Source organism: Beta vulgaris, chromosome 3, assembly GCF_026745355.1.
Source record: "Beta vulgaris subsp. vulgaris cultivar EL10 chromosome 3, EL10.2, whole genome shotgun sequence".
In the NCBI taxonomy this organism is placed as follows: Eukaryota; Viridiplantae; Streptophyta; class Magnoliopsida; order Caryophyllales; family Amaranthaceae; genus Beta; species Beta vulgaris.
Window position 1 is genome coordinate 1,519,725 of NC_079204.1, and position 12,329 is coordinate 1,532,053.

General features: G+C 33.4%; 1 protein-coding gene across 1 annotated transcript; it reads left to right on the forward strand.

The window, feature by feature from the left end:
- The first annotated feature begins 387 nt into the window (after positions 1–387).
- Positions 388–1,103, forward strand: LOC104887960 (ethylene-responsive transcription factor ERF098). The gene has a single exon (XM_010672750.4). It carries the CDS (start codon positions 500–502, stop codon positions 926–928), a length of 429 nt encoding a protein of 142 aa, XP_010671052.1. The 5' UTR covers positions 388–499; the 3' UTR covers positions 929–1,103.
- The last annotated feature ends 11,226 nt before the right edge of the window (positions 1,104–12,329 follow it).

Consider the following 12,329-nt stretch of genomic DNA (forward strand, 5'->3'; position numbering starts at 1 on the left):
ATATGAACTTCAAACGAAGCATCTAAAACTATAATAATACAAATTAAATTCTGTTCATTGAAGAATAAATAAATCGAATGATTAACTGTACCACAACAGTACAGTTATACTAGTACAACAACAAAAGAAAGGATGGTATGATAACTGACTTTTCAAAGATCCCTTTTGAAAAAACATTTATGTCAAATCCAACAAATAACAAAACTAATTACACATCTTATCGACTTAGTTGCATCATACATACATGGGCCAACTTCGTTGAAAATGCTCTTGGAATAAAAACTCTAATTAGTCAAATACATGAATTCAACTTCACTACATACAAGTTACAACACAAAAGTTTCCTAGAATCTTTGAAACTCACTATATAAGGACACACACATCCTAGCTAAACATTATAATAGCTCACATTTCTACAACATTTATAACATACATACATATATATACATATCATCATTTTCCTACCTATTTTGTGTTTGTTAAGTTGATTGATACTACTATGGAAGGAACATCAAGAGGGAAGCAACATGAGGGAGGAGAAGATGTCCGTTACCGCGGTGTCCGAAGACGTCCATGGGGGAAGTTTGCGGCCGAAATACGAGACCCTACGAAGCAAGGGGCTCGTGTTTGGCTAGGGACGTTCGACACCGCGGAAGCAGCGGCCCGGGCATATGACCGGGCCGCATTTAATTTAAGGGGACATCTTGCTACCTTAAATTTTCCAAATGAGTATTACGCAAAATTAGACCCTATACATCACCTTCCATCTTCATCAAGATATTATAACCGCACGGTAGATTATTCTACATCATCAACACCATCTATGGCGACCGGGCCTAGGCAAGATAGACAAGTCATTGAATTTGAGTATTTAGATGACAAAGTTTTGGAAGATATGCTTAGAAGATCTGAAGAAGAAGATGATTAAGGACTTTTATAGTTTGTTTTTTTGGTCAAGGACTTGTATTTTTAGTTACTATTATAAGAACAACCTAGCTAGTATAAGAAAAATGCTAGTGTTTATATTTTCATTATGATCAATTAATGTTTTTTTTTAGCAAAAGAAAAAAGAATTATAAAGAGTCCATGTTATACTACATATATGATATATGGAATGTGATGCGTAAAAACACTCGCATACTTTCGATCCAAAAATCATGATCATTATTAGTAGTTTTAGGGAAGCCAGGAAATCAAATCGATACTTTTATCTCTATTATATAAGGGAAGAGGAGAGTTATGGTGTCTCCGAATGAAGAGATTATTTTACCCCTTTCAGAGCATATAATAAGTATATATCATTGACGCATGTAGTCACGGGCAGCTGGATGCCTGGATCAACGTACTTCCAGAGTTCCAGGACCCCGGGTGCATGTAGGTTCCTTTCTTGCCAAAAACAACCTAACGGTTATACCCTTGTGTTTCTTCAATTTCTACGTTTTATCCCAACTTTTTAAAAATTCTACACGGTACCATCAAGCTTACCTTTTTTAATGCATGATGCCCAAACTGCTTATTATATGTCATCAATTTCATTTATTTTTTCAAATTTATTGGAACTAATTTGACTTATACATAGTTTAACTCTTAGAAGGTTATTCACTAATTAGATTCGTTCCACCGGAATATAAAAAATAGACGAAATTAATGATGTATAATCAGCGGTAGGGGCATTGTCGTTAAAAAAGGTAAGTTTAAGGGTACTTTGTGGAATTTTGAAAAGCTTGGGGTACAGCGTATAAATTAAAAAAATACAAGGGTATAACGTAGAAAAACCCAAACTTAAAACAACCATGAAAAAGTAGTATCAAAAGGGAAATTAAGTCTTTTTTTTTTTGCATGTAAAGTTGTTTTTATTTTTTTGTAAAACATCTATTTGAAGGTGCTTTTTTAATTGTTTTATTATATTTTATATTTCTTTAAAACATGCTTCCCCTTAATTTAATTTATATTGTTCTTTTACTTTGACTTTTGCGTTTATCGATGACAAACCCTGACCATTAATATGTTTCATTACTAATTATTAATCATTTTAGAAGTCGATATCATGAATATATACATCGAGAAAGAGTCAACATATAACATATTACATTATACTTCCTCTGTCCCATAATATAGTATTTGTTTCTTTTTTTTGAGGTCAAACTTTAAAATTTTTGACCAAATATTCTCATTAATATATACAAAAAAACATGCTCATGTAGGATCTTATTAGGTGCGCCACAATGTATAGTTTCATAATATTAACTCTTTAATTTATACTTTTTATTGATACAAAATTGAAGATATTGAAGGTCAAAGATATACCATGATGACGACTGAGCAAAAAGAAACCAGCACTACATTATGGGACAGATGGAGTAATATTTATTTTTATATATTAATTTAAAAAGTAGGTGATGAATATATAATGTAAAAGATAAAATAGAACAACTATATAACAATAGAGGAAGTAATAATAGATAATAATATGTATTACGTGAGGTGCATCTCACCAAAATATTGGTGAAATAGAGCTGCTAAATGGACTTTAATGTGTACGGATCTAGATCAGCTGGGTCATGAGTGTCATATAATGGACTACCAATAGATTGCTCTTAGTATAGGTATTGATTTTTCTAGAGCATCCAAATCTCTCTCTCTTTTTGTATTCATTCATCTTTTATGTCCTATTGCAAGATATCTTTTTTCACTTTTTCACTTTTCTTCAGGTTCAACATTAAGGGCAAAATGTAAAAATATGGATTTATGTTGCTTATTATTGTTTCTAAAGGCTCAGTGGTCCTCCCACACTTGAGCATTTACTGTCATCAGAATTGACAGCTACCACTTCATGTAGTGATCCCAGAATGATTTCATTCTGTTATTCTTGTCTTTTGCTATCTTGTACTTTGTAGCTTTGTCCTAGGGTTGGTGAAACAGATGTATATATATCCTAAATGTAAGGTTGTAGCCGTTGGAAGAGGGAGGGAGAAAAGATTGAAGCTTGTAAGAAACCATCCTTTCTTTCACTGAAATATGAAAATGTGCCTCTGAATATCAGAGAGAAATTCATCTTGTTGATGCTTTTGAACTTTCCTTCATGGTATCAGAGCCAGGTTGATAAGATCATCTAAGAAAAGTTCAAAACATTTCTTTTCTCAAAGATAACATCCATTCCCTGTGAGAAAGCTTCTCTTTTTTTCTTTCTATCTTCACCATGACTGAGAAAGGATACCAAGGCTATCCGGAGAGATTCAAGAATCAAAAATGGAAAGGGAACACAAGACAAGCTGCAAATGTAATGAAGGAGGAAGGTGAAGGAAGCCAGCAGACTCCTTTTGATAACAACAATTTGCAAGCTGATAATGATGCAAAGGGAGAAGAAAATCGCATCATTTCAACAGTTGTTCAGGAAGTTATGAAGGCTTTGGGAACCAACAGCGTGGCTTACAGCAATTTTGCAGGTAATGCTGTTATATCTAATGCTGTGTGTGAGAAAAGATTTTTTTCTAAATCCTGGATCATAGACTCAGGAGCTAGTGACCACATATCTGGAAATAGAATGTGTTTCACAAATATGAAGCAGCTGGGAAAAGCTGTGAAGTTAGGGCTACCTGATGGGAGCATGAAACAGGTTTTTGAATCTGGAGATGTGAAATTATCTAATGAAATCACATTAAAAGATGTGTTGTTTGTGAGTGATTTCAATCATAATCTGTTGTTTGTAGCCAAGCTGTTGCAAGATAACAAGTTCATGAAATTCATTTTTGACAAAAATGGGTGTTGTTTACAGGACCCTACCACTAAACATGTTGTAGCTCATGGAAGAAATGACCATGATTTGTACTGGCTGATGAATGGGGAAGAGAAGTTTGATGATAGGAAGAAAGAAGATGAAAATAAGAAGGTGTTAGCAGTAGGAGCAGAGAACAGGACTGAAAAGGATGGGCTCAAGAACTTAGAGATAATCCATGCTAGACTAGGACATATTTCCTTGTCTAAGATGAAACATTTGGATTTTTGTCATTGTAAAAACTTAAACACTTACTTTTGTGACACTTGTTCTGTAGCTAAACACCATAACCTTCCTTTTATCTTAAGTACATCTATTGCTGAAAGTGTGTTTGATTTGATCCATATAGATTTATGGGGACCTTACAGTGTTAAGGCAATCACAGGGGCAACATATTTTTTAACAATTGTAGATGATCATTCTAGAGTCACTTGGACTCATCTATTGTCTGTAAAAGAGCAGGTGAAAGAAATCTTGATTGGATTTCTTGCTCATGTTGAGAATCACTTTAAAGCTAAAGTGAAAACCATTAGAACTGATAATGGAACTGAAATATTCCAAAAGGAATGCAGCAGGATTCTTAATGAAAGGGGAATCATGCACCAAAGAAGTGTGCCAGGAAGACCTCAACAAAATGGAAGAGTTGAGAGAAAGCACAGGTTTCTTCTTGAGACTGCTAGAGCTTTGAAGATTCATGCCAACATGCCAGACATCTTATGGGGTGAGTGTATTTTAAGTGCTACTCACTTGATAAATCTCTTGCCTAGTGCAGTGATTAAATGGCAAACTCCCTATGAAAGGTTAATGGGAAGGAAACCTGATTATGAGCATCTTAAAGTGATTGAGACTTTATGTTATGCTAGTGGAACGAAAAAGCCAAGTGACAAATTTGCTGAGAGAGGTATAAGATGTGTGATGGTGGGATATCCATACTATCAGAAGGGTTACAAATTATATGATTTAGAAAGAAGGAAGTTGTTTGTTAGTAGGGATGTTGTCTTTCATGAGAGTGTTTACCCCTTCCTCATGAATGATCAAAGAAAGATTCATATGAATGAAATAAAAAATCAAATGCCTCTAACAATTTTGTCTAGTGATGATCCTGATACAGGTGTCAATGCAGAAAATTTACATGACATTGCCTTGGACATTAACCAAAGGCAAGAAGTGAGAGATGAAGGTGGTCTTGAAATAAGTGTTGAAGAAACAACCACACAACCTGCTCAAGATGAACAGGTAGTAGATGAAGCAAGAAGGTCTACAAGACAAAGAAATCTTCCTGAAAAATACAAAGATTACATTGTAACCTTACCTGATCCAAAGGTGACAACAAGGGATTCAGAAGCTAACACCATCATGTTTGAGAACATGAGACATTCTGAGTATTATTCTGAGGAATACATTGCTTCTTTCAACAATGTTCTCAGGGTAACTGAACCTTCCAGTTATCAAGATGCAGCTAAGCATCAAGGATGGGTAGAAGCAATGCAGAAAGAATTGAGTGCTCTCAAGGAAAACAACACATGGGAGCTCACAGAATTACCAGTAGGGAAGAAGGCTATTCCTTGCAAATGGGTGTATAAGGTAAAGCTGAGACCTGATGGGACAGTTGAGAGACTAAAGGCCAGATTGGTAGCCAGAGGTGACAAGCAAATTGAGGGAAAGGATTTCAAACACACCTTCTCTCCTGTTGCTAAGTTCACTAGTGTGAGAACTCTAATTGCTTTAGCTACAACAAAGCAATGGAAACTTCACCATCTAGATATCAACAATGCTTTTTTACATGGATATCTAGATGAAGAAGTGTATATGAAACCTCCTCAAGGTTACAATGAAGCCTCAGAAGGAAAAGTATGTAGACTTAGAAGAAGTCTATATGGTTTGAGACAAGCTTCCAGACAATGGAACATAGAATTGACTAAATTTCTTCTGCAAGAAGGATTTAATCAAAGTAAGAGGGATTACTCTTTCTTTCACAAGGAACAACCATCTGGTAAACAAGTCATGGTTTTGGCATATGTAGATGATCTCTTGATCAGTGGGGATGATGAAACAACAATTATGCAACTTAAAAGCAATTTGAATCAAGCTTTCACCTGCAAGGATCTTGGAGAGATGAGGTACTTTCTTGGGATAGAAGTATCTAGGACTGCACATGGCACCATGTTGAATCAAAGAAAATTTGTTTTAGATATTGTGGAGGCAGCTGGCATGAAGGGATGCAAGCCTTGCAAGTTCCCTTTTCCAAAGGGTGTACACTTGTCTATAGATGAAGGTGAAATTTTAGAAGATCCAGAAATCTATAGAAGCATTATTGGAAAGTTATTGTATCTGAACCTTACAAGGCCTGATATTTCATATTCAGTCCAACAACTTAGCCAATTCATGGCTTGTCCTAGAAAACCTCATCTACAAAGTGCTATCCATGTCATTAAGTATTTGGCAGGAACAATTAATTTGGGGCTCTTCTATGAAAGTGAATGTATGCTGAACCTAAGTGCATATTGTGATGCAGATTGGGGAACATGTGCCTTCAGTGGGAGATCCTTAACAGGATACTGTGTTTTCCTTGGAAGAAATTTAATCTCCTGGAAAACCAAGAAGCAGAAGACTGTGTCAAAGTCCTCTGCTGAGGCAGAATACAGGTGTATGTCCCAAACTACAAGTGAGATTGTCTGGATTGATGGGTTATTGGAAGATATGAGAGTCAACATCCCTAAGCCTATTCATCTTTTTTGTGACAACAAAGCAGCCATCTACATTTCTCATAATCCAGTGTTCCATGAGAGGACTAAACATCTCAAATTGGACTGTCACTATGTAAGAGATCAAGTTCTGGAAGGATTTCTTAACACACTACATGTGAAGTCTTTCTTACAACTAACTGATCTAATGACTAAATCCTTGAGTGAGCAGCAACATAACCATCTTTCTTCCAAGTTGGGTCTTCTTACATCAGTTCCAACTTGAAAGGGGGGTGTAAAAATATGGATTTATGTTGCTTATTATTGTTTCTAAAGGCTCAGTGGTCCTCCCACACTTGAGCATTTACTGTCATCAGAATTGACAGCTACCACTTCATGTAGTGATCCCAGAATGATTTCATTCTGTTATTCTTGTCTTTTGCTATCTTGTCCTTTGTAGCTTTGTCCTAGGGTTGGTGAAACAGATGTATATATATCCTAAATGTAAGGTTGTAGCCGTTGGAAGAGGGAGGGAGAAAAAATTGAAGCTTGTAAGAAACCATCCTTTCTTTCACTGAAATATGAAAATGTGCCTCTGAATATCAGAGAGAAATTCATCTTGTTGATGCTTTTGAACTTTTCTTCACAAAAGAATGAAAAAGTAATAAGAATCCTTAATTTCATTTACGAATTAGAGTTTGTCTTGTAAGAGGCTATCTACTTTTAACTTTAAAATTAGGCAATGGTAAGCTTAATATTAAAAAGAGAATTAGCCCAATAATAATTAGGTTAATTTCTTTCGGTGACTAGTTGAGTCGATTTAGTGACTAAGTCTAATTCTTATGTTAAAATTAGACCGTCTCTTTTTATAATTTTTGTAAGAATTAATGTCAATTTTGTAAAGTTAAAATGTCGTTTTTTTAATATATGTGTTAAATTCGTGGTTTAGTTTTTATTCATGTGATATTTTGACTATCTATCTTTTTTTTTTTTTTGAGGTTTATGTGTCACTTAAAATAATGTGCTCTTTCAATTCATATGACATTCTTTGCAATTGTCGATTTCAAATTTCAAACATTGTGTATCATTTCAAAAATGAATTTCATCATTTTATGATTCAAATGCCAATTTGAAGTTTTGAGATTCTTGTAAATAATTTTCAAAATATGTAATGTACAAATCTAGAAATATGAATATATTATGTGCGTAAATTATAATTAGTTATTACAACTATAAATAACATGATAAAGGACCAACAAACTGAACTCTTAACTCTTGCTTCAAGCTTTATAGCACACATATACTTCTTCCGTTACATAATTCTTTCAAAAAACTCTCACATAAAATTTTAAAAAAAGGAATGTGTCACTTATTAAAAAACGGAGGTTAGTATAGGATAACTTGACCCTATATGTGTCAAAATTGTGGCTACTGGCTACAGCCTCAGCACAAAGAGATTTAAACAGCCAAGATTCTTCGACATTCATGGAATAAAAACTCGAAACTCTAGCACTAAAATTAAAAATACCAAAAGCACTCTCAGACTCTGTAGTTCGTACACTTTGACACAAGAGTATAAAACCTCTTTAGAGAAACAACATACAAGTCTTCAACTATAGAACAAAAAAGTCAACCTTACGTGCGAGAATCAATAATTTGACCAACACCCAACAATTAGCCTAACATAACCTTTTACTATAATCTTTAGGATAAAAGAGATCCTAGGCCACTTACAAGTTGCAACACCATATCTACATCTAGAGTAATCTTTCAAACAAGAGTAAAATTCTTAGTAAAGCATAGTCAACTAGGACTTCATACAATGGATTAGGACCTTATTCGGTAAATAGAGTTGAAAGTTTAGCTGATAGAGTTTAGATTTTGTTGTTAGAATTTTAACTTTTTGTTATGTATATATGACGGTTGATTTGACAATTTTCTTTTATAAATATGTTTGGTAACAATTAATTGCTAAAAGTTTATGGCCATTTGTTTGTGTAAAAATGACATTTATAGAATTTTCCACTAATTTTCCACTCAAAAAAAAAAGACTGACATTTATAGAATTTTTTCAACATATATGTGTAGTATTATTGTTAGAGGCAAATACGTCATTGAACATATCTTTACCTGACCCCTAAAGAAAAAACTCCTATTAATTAGGAGCTTTCTTTTTTAGAGCTTTCATTTCAAAACTCTCTTTTACCAAACATCTCTTTTAGAATTTTTTTGACTAGTCAAATGATTATATTTTTCCTTACGTATAAAGCACAAATGATGATCAAAGTAACAATGATGAATAGTGTTATAAGTCAAAATAGGTAAACTAATGAAGGACGGAGGGAGTAGTCAAGAAAAATATTACCCTTGTAAAAAAAAAAATCCACAAGAAAAATATTAACCTTGTAAAAAAAATTCCACGAGTGGAGGATCTAAAAAATGAAAAAAAGATCTAATAGCACTAAACAACAAAATTTATTCCCAAATCTTGAGAATCTCGCAGTTATCTATCTGTTCAATCAATCACCTAAACATTGATCCTCATGGCACAAACTCCATAAGACAGTGAGAATCTTACATAAATAGGTCAATGGTTGGACATAAACTAGATAATCAAATATGAATCAGAAGTCAAAATAAAGATTATGCCCACCCGTTGACAAGATAAGAATAGAATATAATTTGTCATACAAATTTGAATCTTAGAATTATTAATATAATATATGATCAAGTTTCCGCTTTTTACGTTTCACAAGGTTCTTTCTATTTACATTATTCCAAAACAAATAAGTAAAAATAAGATCACGTAATTTCTTTATCTAAGAGAAAGATATTTTAAGAATAAAATTGCCAATATGGTGGTATAATTAGGGGTTAAAGAGGCAAAAAGATCTTTACGAACAATTTATTAATTTATCTGTTTTTCAAATGATGAAATATTTTTGAATTATACTCTTGTCAAATCATAATGCTAACATCAATAATATTAATTGTCTACTAGTACAGTGTAAATTATAAAAAATTGATATTTTATAAATAAATATAATACGACAAATTCAATAATACATTATATTTTAATTTTGATGTATATACTAGTCAGAAATTCTTAGTCAAAATTTATATATAAATAATACAATAATTAAAATGATACAATATTAAAGAAAATAGAGGAATTAATAGATTTGAGAATAAACTTATGAAATATCCTTAAATAAAAAGTGGAAGAATTAGAGTGGAGACATACCGTATCCTCTAAGGCTTCGCAAATCTACTTGAATTGCCCGTAACTAAAAGTAGAAGGGTACAATTCCTAGTTTTGGTAAGATTTGGAATATTTTGAAAAATTTAGTGCCAAGTTTTTCAACTGTCACTATAAAGACATAATCACGTGGGATAACCATGTTAGACAAATTCATATTGCAAGCCCATGATAACCTTTTTTCTCATGCTCTTTCTCTTTTTTATTACTTTACATTAGTTGATACAATACTTTAAATTTTAATAACTTTAATTATTCATAAATAAAAACTATAAAAAGTTGAGATCATGAATCCATATAGCAAGAATTATATATAAGATTTATCCTTATTATATTTTCTTACGTATAAAACATATATAATGATCAAAATGAAAAACTAAAAAGTGAATAGTACAATAGTTATATTGTTACAACTAATATAGAATGGATGGAGTAGATGATTACGGATGCTTCATTAATGGATTTATGTGGCAAAAGGTTGACAAAGTATTTGGTAAATAATTTTATAGGTAGTTAGAAAAAAACAGACCTCTTCGACTAATTAAAAGTAAAAGTATGTTTACAAGCTTTTGATATTGATTTTTGCTTTCATTTTGCAAAACAACCAAAACAAACAATTGTTTATTTTTTTTATCAAACACAATATTATGGATAACCAATAATCAAATAGTTATGAAAAAACAGTTAAATAGCCAATATAAACTGCTAGCACAAAAATTTGGTCAAACCAGTCAAGTAATAACTAACAAACAATTTTCAAACACGCACTATGACTTATTTTAGATAGTTTTTTGGTTGAGATGAAAACATTATCATTAGAGAATGGTTTTCTCATACATACTTCCTCCGTTTCTTTTTAAGTGACACATTTGCATAGTATTTACTATTCACAGTTTAAACTTTAATTAGCTTTGGTGATTTTCATTTTAGAAAAAATATAGTCATGTGGGATCTTGTTAGATTCGTCTGAATGTGAATTTTTTTAATATCAACTTTTTATAATTTTTACTTATTAATAATTGAAGATATTAATGATTAAAATAATGCATTGGCAAACGTGAAAACAAGAAATGTGTCACTTAAAAAGAATCGGAGGAAGTATATCTATATCTGGTTTATATAGGATGAAAAATAGTTTTGCTATGAATGAAAATAGATCTCTATAGAAAAAAAGAAATAAATAAAGGGAGGAAAACAATTGGATAAAAAAATAGTTCTCCAATAAAAGAAAAAAAAAATCCTTAAAGGAAATAATGCAACTATTAGTCTTTTACTCTATATGCTCGTTTGTATAACCGTTTGTCTACAAAAGAGCAACTGGTAAAGCGAGGTATTCCTATCTCTCCTTCTTGTTTGGGCTTGCCCTTTAGCTCACCATTAAAATAATGCATTGGCAAACGTAAAAACAAGAAATGTGCAACTGGTAAAGCGAGTATGTCATCAACATGTTGAATCTTCTCAAGATATTTTTCTTGAGTGTATTATAGCGCATCAAGTTTGGGCTTGCCCTTTAGCTCACCATTCAATCTCAAAATAATTCAATATCTTGTTCAACTCGGATTATTACACATATCCTATTTTTCATTAGTGGTGATGGACAAGATAGCCCGCGTCTTTCAAAGTTCTGCTGGGCCTTATGGAGCATCTAGTTGCATAGGAACAACAAACTATTCAGGAAAGAAAGTGTATGTCGATCCTTTCAAAGTGTTTCACCAAATAGCCAAATAAGCATCCTCCAACAATGCAAGTGCCTCTACATCTAAATCTTTTAATGCTAATAATGCAAGTGCCTCTACGTCTAATCCCAAGAAATATAAAACTGAATGAAGTATATGGAAATATTTGATATTACTAACCATACATGCATATTTTTCAAAGAACTTTATATAAAATCATAGTAGGTTAGAATGTTTAATAATATAATAAGGGAGCGTTTAGTTTGAGGTTTTCAGGAAAGATATCTGATTTCCTTACTCGTTTATTAGCTTTATTCAAGCATTCCCTTTACACCTTGGTTACCCCCAAGCTCCTCAACATTGATTCTCTAGCTCTCAAGGGTTTCACTTACCATTTCTCTATTACGTATACCTTAACCACCATCCCTCTATTCAAGCCACCACCCTCCACTTAAACCGCCACCACCACCATCCACCGTATTCGTGCCACTACCACTAACCAAAAACCACAATCTGGCCCATCACAACCCTACCCCATCCCCCGCAACCCCCAACTTACCCTCAAAGCAGCACATTTACCCGCCGAAACTCTCCCCAACCCTCGGAACCACCACCATTACCATTGAAACCCCACCCACTTAATTAACCCACCACCTTTACCCACTAATGCCCCATCCCATCTGAGAAACAACTACCCCAACCATTGAAACCAACAATTTCACACTCGAAACCACCACATGCACAAGAGAGAGGATAGAGAGCAAGAAAACTCAGGTGTAATCCTTCGGCTGATCGACCCAGGGGGGGGGGGGTTCAGTGGTTGCGTGGTCGATGCCAATGCCAATGATCTACTACTTCTAGTCGACATTGGTGCCAGCGTAAGTGAGAAAAAGAGATGGGAGGGGGGGGGGGGGAGAAGGGTTCAACTTTTGTAA

What these genes read in the sequence shown, in the direction of transcription:
- LOC104887960 (XM_010672750.4), top strand. Translation starts at nt 500, where the DNA reads ATGGAAGGAACATCAAGAGGGAAGCAACATGAGGGAGGAGAAGATGTC.